Source organism: Oenanthe melanoleuca, unplaced genomic scaffold (assembly GCF_029582105.1).
Source record: "Oenanthe melanoleuca isolate GR-GAL-2019-014 unplaced genomic scaffold, OMel1.0 S137, whole genome shotgun sequence".
In the NCBI taxonomy this organism is placed as follows: domain Eukaryota; kingdom Metazoa; phylum Chordata; class Aves; order Passeriformes; family Muscicapidae; genus Oenanthe; species Oenanthe melanoleuca.
Window position 1 is genome coordinate 26,316 of NW_026612786.1, and position 19,763 is coordinate 46,078.

The following is a 19,763-nucleotide window of genomic DNA, read 5'->3' on the forward strand; positions in this document are numbered from 1 at the left end:
GAATCCTGGTGATTTTTTCCTTTTTAAACCAAAATCTCTCAATTTTAGGGAAAATTTTTCCCCCCAAAATGGAATTTTCCCCTTTATTTTTCCTTTAGGTGAGGATTTGGAATTTTTAAGGAATGATCCCATTCCAAAGGGGATTTTGGGGGAGAAATTCCAGATTTTTCCTCCCCCTAAAAAAATCCCTTTTCCAGCAAAATTTGATTTTTATTTGTCCTTTTTCCTAAAGAATTAAAAAAAAAAATCAGAAATTTTTAGGGATTCAGAGAGAAAACCTTGAATTTTTTAAACCAAAATCTCCTTTTTTCACCCCAAAAAATCTTCGTGAATTCCCCAAAATTGGATTTTTTTTTTTTTTTTTTTTTTGGGTTCCTCCCTAAATTGATCCCAAATTTCTCTGGAATGGAAATTTCCTGCAGGGAGTTTGGGGGGAATGGGATGGGATGGGGGACCCCCCCCCCCCCCCCCCGGTGATGTCACAGCCCCCAAACCCCCCAAAATGTCCCCAAAATCCCCCAAATCCTTCCAAAAATATCTCAGGACCCCCCAAAACCCCCCAAATCCTCCCCAAAATATCTCAGGACCCCCCAAAACCCCCCAAATCCTCCCCAAAATATCTCAGGACCCCCCAAAATGTCCCCAAAGACCCTCCCGGTGTCCCCCCCCCTCCTCCCCGCTCCCTCCCGTGACGTCACGCTGCGCCGGTGGGCGTGTCCCGCTGCGCCGTGACGTCACGCGCAGCGCGGTGAGGTCAGTGCGGCGCCGCTGCCGGACCCGCTGCCCCTCGGTGCCCGCGGCCCCCCCGCCCCCTCCCCTCCCTCCTCCTCCTCCTCCTCCGCCCCCGCCGCCGCCCCCGGCCCGCGGGAGGGCGGCTCAGCCCGGCCCGGCCCGGCCCGGCCCCCTCAGGTAAGAGCGGGAGCGCCGGGAGGGCCGGGCCGGGCCGGGCGGCGCCGCCGCCGCTGAGGGGGAGCGGGAGGACGGACCGGGGACACCGGGTGGGCTTCATGGGGGTGCCGCGATTCACCAACGCCGCTTACGTCGCCCCGCCGGCGTAACCCGCATTGCGTAATGCGGCCGCTGCGTCCGGGCGGCTACGCCGGCGGCGTAAACTGCGGCGCGGGCCCCGCCGCTGCGCCAACGCCGTAAAGGCGGGGGCGCCGCCGGCGCTAGCGCCGCTCGCGCGCCGCCCGCCGCCGCGCCTCACGCTGCGCGCCGCTCTCTCCGCCCTTTCCCGCTGCGGCCGGCGGGGGATGCGCGGCCCGGCCGCCGTTACCGCGCGGCGCGGGGGCTCCGGGGGGCCGCGGGGGTCGCGGCGGAGCGCCCTCCGCCCTGCGCCGCCGGGGTTACGCCGTTTGCGTAGCGCGCGGGGCGGGGCGGGCGGGGCCGCGCTGCGCCGTTCGCGTAAGCGCCGTTCGGCGCCGCCTTACGCCGTTAGCGTACGGGGATCCCGGCGCGGCGTTACGCCCTTTGCGCAGCGGCGGGGCGTGCGCGGCGCGGGCGGGGCCGCCTTACGCCGTTGGCGTAGCGCGGGGCGGGGCCGGCGCGCGGGGGGCACTTCCTGCCGCCGCCATTTTGTCGCGGAGCGGGAGGAAGCGGCGGCGGCTCCTGCGCGGCGGCAGCGCCGGCTCGGCCCGGCCCGGCCCGCGGTGAGTGAGCCCGGGACAGCGGCGGGAGCGCCCCGGGGGCCGCGCGGGGCCGGGCGGAGCCGCGCCGCCGTGGCGGAGCGAGCCCGCCCCCGTTAGGCCCAGCCCGCCCCCGTTAGGCCCGGGCCGCTCCCGCCCCTCACGGCCGCCGCTCTCCGTGAGGGGAGGACGCGCTGAGGGCGGCGGCGCCTCCCGGGTTCGGGCCGCGCTCTGCCCCCTCAGCCCCTCACCGCGGCGCCTTTCACCTTCCCCAGCGCGATTTTCCAAAATTCCCACTTTTTATCCGCTGTTCTGTGGGAATGAGGGCGGTGGAGCTCTCGGCCCTGGGGTCGGGGGAGCTCCGGAGGGGTCTGGGGGATGGCGAGGGGGTGACAGGGGGCCCTGAGGGAATCTGTGGGTTTTGTAAGGTGGGAAGGGGACACTGAGGGAATTCTTGAGTTTTTTGGGATAGCAATGGCACGCTGAGGAAATCCCTGGATGTTTTCTAGGATGGGAATAGAACACTGAGGGAATTCTCGTTTTTTTTGGGATGGGAAGGGAACACTGAAGGAAATCCTGGATGTTTTATAGGAGGAATGTAGAACGCTGAGGGAATTCCCGGTTTTTTGGGATGAAGAGGGAATACTGATGGAATTCCTGGGTTTTTGGGGATGGGAAGGGGTTCCTGAGCGAATTTCCGTGTTTTCTGGGCTGTGAGGGGAACACTGAGGGAATTCCCGTTTTTTTTTTTTGGATAGAAATGGAACAGTGAAGAAAATCCTGGATGTTTATAGGAGTGTAGAACTCTGAGGGAATTCCTGGATTTTTTAGGGATGGGAATAGAACTCTGAGGGAATTCCCAGGTTTTATAGGATGGGAATGGAACTCTGAGGGAATTCCTGGATGTTTTGGGCTCTCAGGGAGTCCCTGAAATTATTCCTGAGTGTTTTGGGATGGGAATTGGGAGCATGAGGGAATTCCTGTTTTGGGATGGGAACACTGAGAGAATTCCCAGGTTTTTTTGGGATGGGAATGGAATACTGAGGGAATTCCCATTGGTTTGGTTTTTTTTTTTGGGTGAAGAGGGAGCACTGAGGGAATTCCCTTTTTTTGGAGTAGGAATTGGGAGCCTGGAGATGTCTCAGGGATTTTGCAGTTGGAATTTGGAGCCTGAGGGAATTCCCGTGGGTTTTTTTGGGATGGGAATTGGGAGCCTGGGGGTGTCCCCGAGATTTTGGGGTTCCCTGAGGGTATTGTCAGGTTTTTTTGGGAATGCACTGAGGGAATTCCCAAAGTTTTGAAGTGGGGAAGGGAACACTGAGGGAATTCCCACGTTTTTTGGGATGGGAATTGGCAGCCTGAGGGAGTTCTTGAGGTTTTGGGTTGGGAATTTGGAGTCTTGGGAGTGTCTTTGGGATTTTGGGGCTGGAATTTGGAGCCTGAGGGAATTCCTGAGGTTTTGGGGTGGGAATTGGCACCTGAGGGAATTCCCAAAGTTTTAGGGTCAGAACTTCCAGCCTGAGGGAACTCCTGAGGTTTTGGGGTTGAAAAAGGGAATACTGAGGGAATTCCTGGATATTTTGGGGTAAGAATTTGGAACCTGAGGGAATTCCCAAAGTTTTAGGGTTGGAGTTTCCAGCCTGAGGAAAGTTCCAAAGTTTTGGGGCAGGAGTTGGGAGCCTGAGGGAATTTCCAAATTTTTGGGATGAGAATTTGGAACCTGAGGGAATCCCTGGGTATTTTGGGATGAGAATTTGGAACCTGAGGGAATTCCCAAAGTTTTAGGGTCGGAATTCCCAGCCTGAGGGAACTCCTGAGGTTTTGGGGTGGGAAAGGGAACACTGAGGGAGTTCTTGGGTATTTTGGGATGAGAATTTGGAACCTGAGGGAATTCCTGAGGTTTTGGGGTGAGAATCCCTCTCCCAGTGCCATTCCCTTGGATTTCACTCCCTAAATCCCCCTAAAATTCCCTGGAAAAAAACCTGGGCAGGTTTTTCCCAGGAAAATCCCCGTTATCCCCAAACCCTTCCCCGGGGCTGGGCTGGGTGAGCCCGGGGCTCATTAACTGCTAATTAACCCTTAATGAGCTGGGGCTGCTGGGTGGGGCTGCAGCAGCTGGGGCAGCTCTGGCTCCGGGATTTTGGGAGTTTTGGGGTTTGGGGCAGCGTGTCCCAAAGTTTGGGGGGATTTGGGGGAATCACATCCCAAAATTTTGGGGGATTTGGGGGAATCGCATCCCAAAATTTTGGGGGATTTGGGGATTGATTCCCAAAGTTTGGGGTGGATTGGGGGTTGTTTTCCAGAAATTTTGGGGGATCACATCCCAAAGTTTGGGGGATTTGGGGAATCACACCTCGAAATTTTGGGGATTGTTTCTGAAAGTTTGGGGCAATTTGGGGAACATTTCCCAACATTTTTTGGAGATTTGGGGATTGTTTCCCAAAGTTTGGGGTGGTTTGGGGAATCACATCCCAAGATTTTGGGGATTGTTTCTCACAGTTTGGGAGGTTTTAGGGGTCCTTTCCCAAAATTTTGGGGATTTGGGGATCGTTTCCCAGGATTTGGGGTGGTTTGAGGATTGTTTTCCAAAAGTTTGGGGGATTTGGGGATTGCTTCCCAAAATTTGGGGGATCATTTCCCCAAAGTTTGAGTGGGATTTAGGGGAATCACATCCCAAAATTTGGGAATCTTTCCCTAAAGTTTAGGGGATTTTGGGATCATTTCCCAAAATTTTGGAGATTTGGGGATTGTTTCCCAAACTTTGGGGTGATTTGAACTTCATCTGCCAAATTTTGGGGTGCTTGGGGCCTCACTTGCTGAATTTTGGGATGGTTTGGGCATCATTTATCAGCCCTGGGGTTTTTTGTGATCAAATTTTGGGGTTTCAGCATCATCTGCTGAAATTTTGGGGTTATTTGGGGATAATCTCCCAAAATTTGGGGGTTTTGAGCATTTTCTGTCAAATTTTGGGGTGGTTTGGGCATCGTGTGCCAGAGTTTGGGGTGATTTGAGCATCACTTGTGATTTTTTGGGGGCACTTTGGGAATTTTGCAGTTTGGGGCTGGTTTGAGCATCACCTGTGGAATTTTGGGGCGGTTTGAGCGTCGCTTGTTCCAAAATTTTGGGGGTTTGGTCATAGTTTGTCCAAATTTTGGAGCTATTTGGGATTAATTTCCCAAAGTTTTGGAGTTATTTGAAATTGATTTCTGGAAGTTTCAGGATTGAGATTAATGGTTTGGGATTACTTGAGATTAATTTCCCAAAATTTTGCGGTTGGGGTTAATTTCCCAAAGTTTTTGGATTATTTGAGATTAATTTCCCAAAATTCTGGAGTTGTTTGAGATTAGTTTCCCAAAATTTGGGGTTTGAGATTAATTTCTTGAAGTTTTTGAGTTATTTGAAATTAATTTTTTGAAAGTTTTGGAGTTATTTGAGATTAATTTCCCAACGTTTTGGTGGTTTGAGCTTTGTTTATCAAAGTTTAGAGATTGAGATGAATTTCCCAAAGTTTTTTGGGGAGGTTTGGGCATCATCTGTCAAATTTTGGGGCTGTTGGAAAATATTTAGTAAAAGTTTTGGGACTTTTGAGCATCATTTGTCAAAGTTTTTTGGGGTTTGGAGCCTTTTTTGTCAAATTTTGGGATGGTTTGAGCTTCATTTCCAAAAATTTTGGGGCTGTTTAAGGATCTTTAGTGGAAATTTGGGATTTTTGAGCTTCCCCTCCAAAGTTTTTGGTGTTTTGAGTGTCATTTCTGAAATTTTTTGGGGTGATTTTGGGCATCACTTGTTGAATTTTGGGCCATTTGAGGATTTTTTGTGAAAATTCTGGGATTTTTTGAACCTCATTTCCCAAAATCTGGGGTCATTTAAGGATAATTCCCAAAATTTGGGGTAATTTAAGGATCAATCCCCAAAATTTTGGGTTATTTAAAGATAATTTCAGAATTTTTGGGGTCATTTAAAGATTATTCCTTAAAAATTTGGAATACTTAAGAATCATTCCCAAGGTTTGGAGTCATTTAAGGATCATTCCAAAATTTTGGGGTTATTTAAGGATCATTCCCAAAATTCCCCAATTTTTGGGGTGATTTTTGGGAACAGGGAGGGAAAATCCAAACCCTGCCCCTCCCTCATTCCCATCCCAAGGGGTTTTTGGGAATAATCCTTCCAAAATCCACGTCCCATTCCCAGGGAAAATTTGGGAATTTTGGAATTGGAGGCTGTGGTTGGAATTCCCTGGATTTGGGGAGGATTTGGAGCATTTTCCAGGGAATTTTATCCCAGAAAAGTTGATTTTCCCAAAATTTTCATTCCCAAAACCAGACAGGGAACAGGAATTTTATCCCAAAATTCCTCTGGAATGTGGCAGATCTGGGATGGGAAATGAGGGAAATTTGGGAAAAATCCATCCCAGGAAAAGGGTGGGAATTTTGGGATGAATCCCATAAAAAGTGGGGGGAAAAAAAGAGAATTTTTGGGATGGAATTCTGCCTGCATTTCCCCATTCCTTGCAGAATTCATCCCAAATATCTTTTTTTTTTTTCCCCATGATAAATTCCCAAAATAATTTCGTTTTCCTGGATTTCCCCATTCCCTGTGGGATTCATTCCAAATTCCACCTTTTTTTTTTCTTTTTTATTCCAAGGAAAATTCCCAAAATAATTTAATTTCCCTGGAATTCCAGTCTGCATTTCCCCATTTCTTTCAGGATTTATCTCAAATCCCATTTTTTTTCAAGGGAAAATTCCCAAAATTCCTTGGAAAACTCCAAACTCTGAGAAAATCCCCCAGGAATCCCTGGGAATGTTGGGAATTTTTCCTTCAGGAATTCACTGCTGGGAATTTTTATCCCAAATTTCTAGGGTCAGAATATTTGGGATTTTTTGGGAATTCCCTGCTTCTAAAACTGAGGAAAAACTGGGATTTTAATCCCAAATTTCTAGGAACAGAATATTTGGGATTCTCCTTTAGGGATTTACCTGAGACTGGAGGAAAATTGGGAATTTTTATCCCAAATTTCTGGGATTGAAGAGTTTGGGATTTTTGGGGGATGGGAATTAGGGGAATTCCAGAGGAAAATTCCCGGATTTTGGGGATGAGAATTTGGGAATCTGGAGGTCGAATTTTGGGAACTTTTCCCATTTTTTGGGGGTTCTGGAAACTTTGGGAACTTTTCCCATTTTTTTCCATCCCTGAGCCATTTCTGGGCTTGGATTTGGGACTGCATCACTTAAACCCGGCCTTACATTATTAATTAATATTAATTAGCAATAATTATCATTAATTAATATTAACTAATGTTAACATTATTGCTTGTTTATTAACCTAAAATGTTATTTAAGCTCAGGTTTAATTACTCAGGGGTGACAAAGTCCTGAGTAGAGCCCTGGATCACTTAAACCCACCTCTGAATGTTAATTAAAACCAGGTTTAATTACAAAGCTCTGAGTAAGGAGTGAGTTTAGGGCCCTGAACCACTTAAACTCAGCACTAATTGTTAATTAAACCTGGGTTTAATTATCAGGGAGTTCCCACCCCGAGTAACGGCTCCAATCCCTGAGTAGAGCCCTGGATCACTTAAACCCAGCACTAAATGTTAATTAAACCTGGTTTTAATTACTCAGGGGTGACAGAGCCTCGGTAAGACACTGGATCACTTAAACCCAGCACTAATTGTTAATTAAACCTGGTTTTAATTACTCAGAGGTGACAGAGCCTGAGTAAGGGTGAGTTCAGGGCCCTGGATCACTTAAACTCAGCACTAATTGTTAATTAAGCCCAGTTTTAATTGTGTAGAGGTGAAAAGGCCTGAGTAAGGCCAAACCCAGCACTAAAACCCAGTTAAAGCTGGGTTTAATTACAAAGCTCTGAGTAAGGTGTGAGTTTAGGGCCGTGAACCACTTAAACTCAGCACTAATTGTTAATTAAACCTGGGTTTAATTATCAGGGAGTTCCCACCCCGAGTAACGGTTCCAACCCCTGAGTAGAGCCCTGGATCACTTAAACCCAGCACTAAATGTTAATTAAACCTGGTTTTAATTACTCAGGAGTGACAGAGCCTGGGTAAGACACTGGATCACTTAAACCCAGCACTAAATGTTAATTAAATCTGGTTTTAATTACTCAGAGGTGACAGAGCCTGAGTGAGGAGTGAGTGAGGCTCAGGACCACTAAAACCCAATTAAAGCCAGGTTTAATTACAAAGCTCTGAGTAAGGAGTGAGTTTAGTGCCCTGAACCATTTAAACCCAGTTCTAAATGTTCATTAAGCCTGGGTTTAATTAATCAGGGTTGGATTTGGGCTGATCCTGGGAGGATTTGTGGTTCCTTCATTTTCTGGGGGTTTAAATTTAATTTTTGGGGTATTTTTAGGACTTTTGGGGTATTTTAGGGGAGATTTTTGGGTTGGAATTGGGAATTTTTAGGCTGAAATCTGAGTTTTTGGGTCAGAATTGGGAATTTTGGGATTGGAATTGGGAATTTATGGAAATTTCCCTTTTTTTTTCCCCAGAGCTTTTTCCAAGGGGAGCGTGGAAAATGAAGGTCAGAGGCTGAGGGAGCCCCAGCTGCGAAGGGCACCTGAAATTCAGGTAAATTCTGGGAAATTTGGGGAAATTCAGGAACATTCAATTTTTCCTGTGTCCTGGGGATGGAATTCCAGGATTTTTCCTGGATTTGGAGCTGAAAAACGGGAAAAAAATGGAAAAAACCCCAATTTCTGCTGCCAAAATCTCATTTTTCTGTAGGAATCTCCCAAATTTTTGGGATCTCATAAATCCAGGGTGATTTTCTGGGATTTCTGGGAGAATTCCTGATATTCCAAATTTTTTTTTTCCCCTCAGAATCCAGACCTGGAGCAAAATCCCTCCTTGAAATGCGGATTTGAAGCAAAAACGGGGAAAATCCACGTTTTTTTTGCCAAAACCTCATTTTTCCATAGGAATTTCTTGGATTTTTGGGGATCCCCATAACCCCAGGGTGATTTTCTGGGATTTCAGGTGAAATTCCTGATATTCCCAATGGTTTTTTTCCCCTCAGAGTCGGGATCTGGAGGCGGCCGTGCCCGGAGCCGGGGGAGGATCGATGGACAAGCCAAGCGACTTCTGACTCCGCGGCGTTTTCCGGGAAAAAATTCCATGGCCATGTATCCTACCAGGTACCTCAGCCACAAATCCTTCTATTCCCAAAATTCCTGCCCTTTTCCCAAAATTTCTACCCTTTTTTCCCAATTTTCTGTCCCTTTTTCCTCAAATTTTCGCCCCTTTTTCCTTAAATTTTTGTCCCTTTTGCCCAGATTTCTACCTTTTTTTCCCAAATTTATTCTCCTTCCTCACAATTCTTCCTGTTACCCAAAAATTCTTCCCATTTTCCAAAATTTCTGCCCTTCCTCTTAAATTTCTGCTCGTTTTTTTCCTACTTTCAGCCCTTTTTCCCCCCAACTTTCTGCCTTTTTTTCCCAGCTTTCTGCCTTTTTCCCCCCCAACTTTCTGTCTTTTTCTCCCACATTTCGACTGCTTTTTCCCCCACTTTCTGCCTTTTTTTCCCCACTTTCTGCCCTTTTCCCCCACTTTCTGCCCTTTTTCCCCCCAAATTTCTGCCCTTTTTTTCCCAAATTCCTGCCCTTTATCCACACATTTCTGCCTGTTTTGTCCCCAGATTTCTGCGCTTTTTTCCCCACATTTCTGCCCCTTTCCCCAAATTCCTGCCCCTTTTCCCCACATTTCTGTCCCTTTTGTCCCCAAACTTCTGCCCCTTTCCTCGAACTTCCTGCCCCTTTTCCCCACATTTCTGTCCCTTTTGTCCCCAAATTTCTGTCCCTTTTGTCCCCAAATTCCTGCCCCTTTTCCCCAAATTCCTGCCCCTTTTTCCCACATTTCTGTCCCTTTTGTCCCCAAATTTCTGCCCCTTTTCTTGAATCCTGCCCCTTTTCCCCAAATTCCTGCCCCTTTTCCCCACATTTCTGTCCCTTTTGTCCCCAAATTCCTGCCCCTTTTCCCCACATTTCTGTCCCTTTTGTCCCCACATTTCCATCCCTTTCCCCAGATTTCCCCCAAACTCTCCCCTCTCCACTCCCCTCCCCAGCTCATCTCCATCCCACCCCTTGGTGACAACACCCCCCTCTCTCTTTGTCAACGCCCCAAAACCCCGACCTGCCGTCGCTCCCGCAGGGTCTCCGGCGAGGAATGCAACGGCATCAACGCCATGGCGGCCGAGAGCGGCCCCGGCACGCGCCTGCGCAACCTGCCGGTGCTGCCGGACGCGCTGGACTCCACGCAGCCCTCGGCGGCGCCGGCGCCGGGCCAGGCCCAGCCCGGGGTCGGCGTGGGCGTCAACCCGCCGCCGCCGGAGACGTCCAACCCCAACAAACCCAAGCGCCAAACCAACCAGCTGCAGTACCTGCTGAAGGTGGTGCTGAAAACCCTCTGGAAGCACCAGTTCGCCTGGCCCTTCCAGCAGCCCGTGGACGCCGTCAAGCTCAACCTCCCGGTGAGCGCCGGGAGCCGGGGATGGGGCCTTGGGATGGAGTTGAGCCGGTGGTTGGGTGAGGTGGTCCAAGGGTGGGGCTTGATCCAGAGTTGGAGTTGGTGATCCAAGGGTTGGGTTTGATCCAGAGTTGGAGTTGATGATCCAGGGGTTGGGTTTGAGCCAAAGTTGGAGTTGGTGATCCAAAGGTTGGGTTTGAGCCAAAGTTGGAGTTGGTGATCCAAGGGTTGGGTTTTATCCTAAGTTGGAGTTGGTGATCCAAAGGTTGGGTTTGAGCCACAGTTGGAGTTGGTGATCCAACAATTGGGTTTGATCCTAAGTTGAAGTTGAATGGTCCAAGATTTGGGCTTGATCAGAGTTGGAGTTGATGATCCAGGGGTTGGGTTTGATCCAGAGTTGGAGTTGATGGTCCAAGGGTTGGGTTTGATCAGAGTTGGAGTTGGTGATCCAAGGGTTGGGTTTGATCCAAAATTGGAGTTGATGGTCCAAGGGTTGGGTTTGATCCAGAGTTGGAGTTGGTGATCCAAGGATTGGGCTTGGTCCAAAGTTGGAATTGATGGTCCAAGATTTGGGCTTGATCCAAAATTGGAGTTGATGGTTCAAGATTTGGGCTTGATCTGAAGTTGGAGTTGATGATCCAGGGGTTGGGCTTGATCTGAAGTTGGATGTCTTGATCTGAAGTTGGTCTTGATGATCCGAAGTCACGTTTGATCCAAAGTTGGACTTGGTGGTCCAGAGTTACATTTGATGACCAAAAGTTGGTCTTGATCCCGAAGTTGGACTTGATCCCAAAGTTGGACTTGATCCAGATGTTGGACTCTGTGATGCAATGATGGGACTCAATCCAACAGCTGGACTTGATGATCCCATGGTTGGTTTTGATCCCATGGATGGGCTGAAATTTTTAGGAATTTCTCACCCAGAATTAGGAAATTTTGGTGTCGTTGGAATTTAATTATTCCTTTCCCAAAAACCCAGAACTAGGAAATTTTGATGTCTTTGAGATGAAATTATTCTTTTCCCAAAAAAACTGGAATTGGGGAATAAACCCAGAATTAGGAAATTTTGGTGCCTTTGGGATGAAATTATTCCTTTCCCAGAAACCTAGAATCAGGAAATTTTGGTGTGTTTGGAATTTAATTATTCCTTTCCCAAAAACCCAGAATTGGGAAATTTTTAAGTTTTAGGGATGAATAAATTCTTCTTTTCCCAAAAACCTAGAATCAGGAAATTTTGGGATGAAATATCCCAAAATTTCCTCCTTTTTCAACTAAAACCTCCCACTTTGGGCTGAAGCCCAGATACTGATAAATGCAGGAAAAAAACAGAAAAACCCAAATCCTTAAAATCCTGACATTCCCAATTTATCTTTTTTCCAGGATTATTATAAAATAATTAAAACTCCGATGGATATGGGAACAATAAAGAAACGCTTGGAAAATAATTATTACTGGAATGCTCAAGAATGTATCCAGGATTTCAACACCATGTTTACAAACTGCTACATCTACAACAAGGTAGGGAAAAAATTCCCAGAAATTTTGGGGAAGAAAACCTGGGATTCAGTCACTGGGAACATTTCCTGGCTCAACCTTCCTTCCCATTGGGGTTGTTTGGTTTTTTTTGGGTTTTTTTTTGTTTTGTTTTTTTTTGTTTGTTTGTTTTTGTGGATTTTTTGTTTTGTTTTGGGGTTTTTTTGTTTGTTTGTTTGTGGGTTTTTTTTGGTTGGTTTTTTTTTTTAAGAGAAATTTTTCCCCCTTTTCCTCCCCTTCCCCCCCTTTTTCCCCATTTTCTTCCTGTTTTTCTCTTTTTTCCACTTTTCCCTCCCTTTCCCCCATTTTCTCCTTTTCCATCCCTTTTCCCTATATCCCTTTTTCCCTTATTTTTCCCCTTTTCTCCCCTTTTCCCCCTAACCCCCTTTCCCCCCTTTCTTTTCCCTTCCCCATTCCCTTTTTTAATGCTCTCTCCATTTTCTTTTTTCTCCATTTCCCCTATTTTTTCTCATTGTTTCCTTTATCTTCACTTAATTTTCCCCCTCTTTTTCCCCCATTTTTTCCATTTTTCTCCATTTCCCCCTCTTCCCCTCCTCACTCCCCCTATAAAAAAACCCCAAAAATTCACCCCAAAACCTCCCCTACCCCTTCAGACCAAATTTCCTTTTGCCCAACCCCTAACTCCTGTTTTTTTCTCCCATTTTTGCAGCCAGGGGATGACATTGTGCTGATGGCAGAAGCTCTGGAGAAGCTTTTCCTGCAGAAAATCTCGGAGATGACGCAGGAGGAGACGGAAATCGTCATCGCCCAGACCAAGGGCCGGGGCCGCGCCCGCAAGGAGGCAGGTGGGGAGCCCAGAGCACCCAAAAATCCCAAAATTCCACCCAAAAAATTCCTGAAATTACCCCCTAGAGAATTCCTGAAATTCCTAGAGAAACATCCTGGAATTCCTGGGGGAAAAAAAATCCTGTGGAAAAATCCTCCCGTTTCCCCCCATTTTCCTGGCTATTTCCCCCCATTTTTTTCCCAATTTTTTTTCTGTATTTTCCTGGCTATTTTCTCCACTATTCCCCCCCCACCTCCATTTCCCCCCTATTTCCCTGGCTGTTTTCCCTCCTTTTTCCCCATTTTTGCCTCTCTTTTCCTGGCTATTTTCCCTTATTTCCTCTTCCTTTCCCCTTATTTTCTCTTTTATTTCTGCCCATTCCCCCTCTATTTTCCTGGATGTTTTTCCCTATTCCCCCCCCCATTTCTCCCTTATTTTCCCATGTGTTTCCCCCTTTTATTCCTTATTTTCCCCCTATTTTCCTGGCTGTTCTCCCCCTAATTCACCCCATTTCCCCCCATTTTTCCCCTATTTCTCTCCTATTCTCCCCCAATTTTCCCCTTATTTTCCTGGCTATTTTCCCTTCTTTCCCCCCCCATTGTCCCTGCTTTTTCCATATTTTGCTCCTATATTCCCCCTATTTTCGTGGCTATTTTCTCCTTTTTTCCCACCTGTTTTCCCTATTTTTTCCCTGTTTCTCCCTATATTCATCCTATTTTCCTGGCTATTTTCCCCCCTTCCCCCCCAGTTTTCCCCTATTTTCTTGGCTATTTTCCCCTCATTTTCTTGGTTATTATTCCTTATTTTCACCCCTTATTTCGCCCATATTTTTCCCAGCTATTTTCCCTGTTTCTTCCCTATTTCCCTCCATTTGTCTCCTATTTCTTTCCTATTTCCCCCTTACTTCCTCCCCTATTTCCCCAGTTTTTTTCCCTTATTTCCTCCCTACTTCCCCTTATTTTCCCCCATTTCCTCCTATTTTCCCCATTTTTTCCCTACTTCCCCCCATTTTTTCCCTATTTTTCCCCTATTTCCCTGTCTATTTTCCCTTATTTCCCCCTATTTTCCCCTCTTATTTCCCCGGCTATTTCCCCTTAATTCCTCCCTTTTTCCTCCCGTTATTTCCCCTGGTATTTCCCCTCGATTTCCCTATTTCCCCTTATTTCCCTTTTATTTCCCCCCTATTTCCCCTGTTATTTCCCCTGTTATTTCCCCCCTATTTCCCCTGTTGTTTCCCACATTATTTCCCCCTATTTCCCATTATTTCCCCCATTTTTTCCTGTTTTCCCCTGTTATTTCCCCCCTTATTTCCTCGGTTATTTCCTCATTTCCCTGCTATCTCCTCTTATTTCCCCCGTTATTTCCCCCATTATTTCCCCCATCATTCCCCCCTCCCCTCACCGTGTCTCCCCTCTCCCCCAGTGCCATCCAAGCCCGGCTCCTCGGCGCTGCCCAACGCGGCTCAGGCTCCGTCCCCGGCCGCGGCGGTGCCGCCGGTGCCGGCGCCGGGCCTGGCGCCTCCCCTGGCCTTCCCCGGCGCGGTGAGCGCGGCCGAGCTGCTGGTGCCGCCCGCCATGACCGCCGTGCCCCCCGCGCCCCCCGCGCCCGCCCCGGCGCCGCCGGCAGCGCCCGCCCCGGCGCCGCTGCAGCCGCACCCGCCCGTCATCCCCACGCCCGCACAGCCCGTCAAGGTGAGCGCTGCTCGTTGGCTGGGGCTCGTCAGGGGGTTGGGAGTGGTGGCAGTCACTGGTCATTATTATTGTTTTTCATTAGCGTTGTTATTACTGTAATTTTTATTATTATTTTTATTGGTTGTGAATGGTGGCAGCCATTGGCCGTCTTTATTATTGCTCAGGATAATTATTATTATTTTTAGTGTTAGCATTATTTTATTATTGTTACTCTATTAGTATTATTATTATTATCATTATCATCATTATTATTAGTTGCGAGTGGTACCAATCATTGGTCATTTTTATTATTGTTATTATTGTGGTTATGATCAAGATGTTTATTACTATTTTTATTAGTGTTCTGTTAGCTGGGATTAATTAGCCTAATTGACAGGATGCATTATTTATTGGATTTGTTGTTATTAGTCATTGATTATTGTTAGGTTATTGTTGTTGTTGTTATTATTGTTGTTATTGTCATTGTTATCATCAATATCTTATCATCAATATAATCATTTTTACTGTGGCTACATTAGACTTAGTTTAATGTAGTATTAGGATTTATTATTTATTATGTTAATTACTATTGTTATTAATAGCTCTCTAGTTTTATTAGTTTTTTAGTCTTAATTAGGCTATTGGGTATTAGGAGGTTTTGTTTTTGGTTTTTTTTTTTTATTCTCCTTATTATTGTTACTTAGTATTCTTTATAATTATTATGTAATATTTTTTCCTTATTGTTCGTAAGGTTTCATTAACCTTAACTAATTAGTCCAGTTCAATGTTAGGGTTTATTATTTTATTTAATGTTATTTACTCATTGTTTTTATTGTTTTCTTAGTCTTAATTAACCTTTTTGGATATTAGGATTATTTTTGTTTTCTTTTTTTTTTTTTTTTTTTTTTTGTTATTTTCATTATTTTTGTTATTTATTAAGCTTTCATTTTCTGTATTGTTGTTATCATTATTAGACTTAGTTAGCCTTCATTAGTTTGGGTATTAGGATTTACTTTTATCACTGTTATTGTTTAGCATCGTGTTCTTACTGTTTATTATTATTAATTCCATGGTGTTGGAATAGTCAAGTGGTCACTCTTGGCTTGGCCAGTGGAATTGGATTTGAAGGCCATGGCTGATCCAAAAATTCCTGGTTTGGGAAATTCAAGGAGCCAGCAGTGACCTCAGGGCCACCAGGAGTGAATCCATGGAATCCTTGGATTCATGGAATGGGTCGGGTTGAGTTCCACTGAGATGAGTTGAGTTGGATTGAGTTGAGTTGGGATGGGGTGAGTTGGATTGAGTTGAGTTGGATTGAGTTGTGCTGAGTTGGGTTGGATTGAGTTGAGTTGGGATGGATTGAATTGGGTTGGATTGAGTTGAGTTGGGTTGAGTTGGGATGGATTGAATTGGGTTGGATTGAGTTAAGTTGGGTTGCATTGAGTTGAGATGGATTGAGTTGGATTGAGTTGAGTTGGGTTGGATTGAGTTGAGTTGGGTTGCATTGAGTTGAGTTGGGTTGCATTGAGTTGAGTTGGGTTGCATTGAGTTGAGTTGGGTTGCATTGAGTTGAGTTGGGATGGATTGAATTGGGTTGGATTGAGTTGAGTTGGGTTGAGTTGGGTTGGATTGAGTTAAGTTGGGTTGCATTGAGTTGGGATGGATTGAATTGAGTTGGGTTGAGCTGGGATGGATTGAGTTGGGTTGAGCTGAGTTGAATTGGATTGAACTGAGTTGGGTTGGATTGAATTGGATTGTGTTGAATTGAGTTGAATTGGATTGAATTTAGTTGGGTTGGGTTTGGTTGGGTTGAATTGAGTTGGGATGAGTTGAGTTGGGTTTGGTTGGGTTGGATTGAGTTGAGTTGGATTGAGTTGAGTTGGGTTGAATTGGATTGGGTTGGGAAGGACCTTGAAGCTTCACAATCCATGGCAGCGCCACCTTCCCCTGATCCAGGTTATTTCCACCCAATTTCCATGGAAACCCCTTCCCATTGAGCCTCTTCCAACCTTCCCTGAGCTTTTACACCTCAGGAGGAAAATCCCGTTTTTGGGGCAGCTCAGACCCTCAACCTTGGCCAATCCAATGGGAATTATTTGGGTTTTTCCAGTGAATATTTCGGGAAGGGCTTCCAGCATCTTCTCGTAGCGTTGGCCACAGGTTGGGTTGAATCTGAGCCAGCGCTCCCGGAAACAAAATTGGGTGGGAACCTAAATTGACGGTGCCAAAGTAGAAACTCCAAATCCAGAAATTCCAGAGGTAACCTTGGCGTTTTGGGTGAAGTAGGAACTCCAAAACTCAAAATTCCCGTGGTAATCTCAAAATTTGGGTGAAGTAGAACCTCTAATGCATGATCCTGGAGTAGAAATTCGAATGAATGAATGATCCCAAAGTAGGAACTTCAAAAATTGAAATTCCCAACGTTGGATTTTTGGATGAAGCAGAAACCTCAATGAGTGATTGCAGAGTAGAATGTCGAATAAATGATCCCAAAGTAGGAACTCCAAAACTCAAAATTCCTGAGGAAACCCTGGAATTTTGGGTGGAGTAGAAACTCCAATGAACGATCCCAAAATTGAAACTCCAAATCCCTGTGCTAAACCCAAGTTTTGGGGTTCAGTAGAACCTCCAGTGAAAGATCCCAAAGTAGAAACTCCAAAACCTCAAATCCCCACACTAACACCAGATTTTGGGGTGCACCAGACCTTCCAACCCTCAAATCCCCGCCCTAACCCCAGATTTGGGGGTGCAGTAGAACCTCTAATGAACAATCCCAATATAGAAATTCCAGTGAAGAATCCTGGAGTAGAAATTCCAAAACCCCCATGGTTACCCCAGGTTTTGGGGTACCCCAGACCCTCCAACCCCCAAATCCTTGCAGTAAACCCAGATTTTGGGGTGCAGTAGACTCTCCAGTGAATGATCCCAAAGTAGAAAATCCAATGAACGATCCAAAAGTAGAAACTCCAATGAGCAATCCCGAAGTAGAAATACCAAACTCCAGATTTGGCATGCCCTAGCCCTTCCTATCCCCAAATCCCACCCTAACCCCAGATTTTGGGGTACCTCACCCCAAACCCCCCCTAACCCCAGATTTTGGGGTACCTCAGCCCCAACCCCAGATTTTGGGGTGCCTCACTCCAAACCCCAACCCAACCCCAGATTTTGGGGTGCCTCACCCCAAACCCCACCCTAACCCCAGATTTTGGGGTGCCTCACCCCCAACCCCACCCTAACCCCAGATTTTGGGGGTGCCTCACTCCAAACCCCCCCTAACCCCAGATTTTGGGGTACGTCACCCCAAACCCCCCCTAATCCCCCCTCCTCCCCTCTCCCCAGACAAAGAAGGGGGTGAAGAGGAAAGCAGACACCACCACGCCCACCGCCATGGACCCCATCCACGACTCGTCCTCGCTGCCCGCCGAGCCCAAGGCCACCAAGCTGGGCCCGCGGCGCGAGAGCAGCCGGCCCGTCAAGCCCCCCAAGAAGGAGATCCCGGACTCGCAGCAGCACGCGGGCGAGAGCCGCGCCTCCAAGGCCTCGGAGCAGCTCAAGTACTGCGGCGGCATCATCAAGGAGATGTTCGCCAAGAAGCACGCGGCCTACGCCTGGCCCTTCTACAAGCCCGTGGACGTGGAGGCGCTGGGGCTGCACGACTACTGCGACATCATCAAACACCCCATGGACCTCAGCACCATCAAGGTGGGGCGGGCCGAGGGGGGGAAAGTGGGGTGTTGGGGGGAAATGGGGTTTGGGGGTGGTAAAATGGGGGTTTGGGGGGAAAAATGGGGGTTTGGGAGGATAAAATGGGGGTTTGGGGGGGGAAATGAGGATTTTAGGGGGAAAAATGGGAGTTTGGGGGGATAAAATGGGGGTTTGGGGGGGGAAATGGGGGTTTGGGGGGGTAAAATGGGGGTTTGAGGGGGAAAAATGGGGGTTTGGGAGGATAAAATGGGGGTTTGGGGGGGGAAAATGGGAGTTTGGGGGGGTAAAATGGGGGTTTGGGAGGATAAAATGGGGGTTTGGGGGGGGAAATGGGGATTTTAGGGGGAAAAAATGGGGGTTTGAGGGGGAAATGGGGGTTTGGGGGATAAAATGGGGGTTTGGGGGGGATAAAATGGGGGTTCAGGGGGGAAAAATGGGGGTTTAGGGGAGAAATGGGGATTTTAGTAGGATAAAATGGGGATTTGGGGGGATAAAATGGGATTTTAGTAGGATAAAATGGGGATTTGGGGAAATAATGGGGGTTTGGGGGGATAAAATGGGATTTTAGGGGGAAAATGGGGGTTTGAGGGGGAAGAAATGGGAATTAGAGGGGAAAAAAATGGGGGCTTGGTGAGGGATAATGGTTTGGGGGGTTTATGGTGTTTTAGGGGGAAATGGGCTTTGAGGGATTGAAATGGGATTTAGCATGATAAAATGGGGGTTTGGGGAAAAAATGGGGGTTTGGGGGGGAATAATGAGAGTTTGGGGAGATTTAGGGGGAAATAATGGGGGTTTGGGGAGATTGTGGAATTTTGGGGGATAAAATGGGGTGTTAGGGCAATAAAATGGGGGTTTTTGGGGGCAATAATGGGAGTTTGGGGGAAATTTGGGGGAAGAAATGGGGCTGTGGGGAGCAAATGGGGATTTGGAGGGGAGGAAGTGGGGATTTGGGGGGGAATAATGGGATTTCAGAGGAAAGAAATGGGATTTTAGAGGAAAAAAATTGGTGTTTGTAGGGAATAATGAGGGTTTAGGGATGAGTAATTTTTGTGCGTTTTTCCCCCGTTTCAGTCCAAGCTGCGGAGCCGCGAGTCCCGGGACGCTCAGGGGTGAATTCCCATGGAATTCCCGCTGGAATTTCCCATTTTTGTGCGTTTTTCCCCCGTTTCAGTCCAAGCTGGAGAGCCGGGAGTACCGGGACGCTCAGGAATTCGCGGCCGACGTGCGGTTGATGTTCTCCAACTGCTACAAGTACAACCCCGCCGACCACGAGGTCGTGGCCATGGCCCGCAAGCTGCAGGTGAGAATTCCAAAAAACTCCCTCCGTTTCCCCACAGATTTTTCCCAAAAATCTCAGAATAACCCCCCAAAAAAAACTGATACAGCAAAAAAAAAAAAAAAAAAAAAAAAAAAACTTTAAAAGGTTAAAAATCGCCGTGTTTTGCCGTGGGAGTGAGCCGACCCCGGCGTCACTTCCCGGCCGCTCCCCCAATTGCAGGACGTGTTCGAGATGCGCTTTGCCAAGATGCCGGACGAGCCGGAGGAGCCGGTGATTCCCGCCTCGTCCCCCGTGGTGGTCCCGCCCCCCACCAAGGTGGCGCCGCCCTCGTCCAGCGACAGCAGCAGCGACAGCTCCTCCGACAGCGACAGCTCCTCCGACGACTCCGAGGAGGAGCGGGCGCAGCGCCTGGCCGAGCTCCAGGAGCAGGTACGGGCTGGCACCAGGGTCCTTCCGGTGCGGTTGGGGGGTCTCGGGGTCACGGCTGGGAGTCGTGGCTGTGCCGTGACCGTCAGCTCCACAGGCAACGAAATCGTTGGGTTTGTCGAGTAGAATTGTTGGGTTTGTCAACCAGAATCGTTGGGTTTGTCAACCAGAATCGTTGGGTTTGTCAACCAAAATCGTTTGGTTTGTTGACCCAGAATCGCTGGGTTTGTCAACCAGAATCATTGGGTTTGTCGAC

General features: G+C 47.5%; 1 protein-coding gene across 1 annotated transcript; it reads left to right on the top strand.

The window, feature by feature from the left end:
• Positions 1 to 1,544: 1,544 nt before the first annotated feature.
• Positions 1,545 to 19,537, top strand: LOC130266671 (bromodomain-containing protein 4-like; the record flags this gene model as incomplete). Its single annotated transcript, XM_056515948.1, has 10 exons — positions 1,545 to 1,649; positions 8,136 to 8,214; positions 8,663 to 8,780; positions 9,793 to 10,111; positions 11,488 to 11,625; positions 12,311 to 12,446; positions 13,850 to 14,118; positions 17,437 to 17,799; positions 18,974 to 19,102; positions 19,301 to 19,537. Coding segments are annotated over exons 3-10 (1,611 nt in total), but the record flags the coding sequence as incomplete, so codon positions are not given.
• Positions 19,538 to 19,763: the final 226 nt, after the last annotated feature.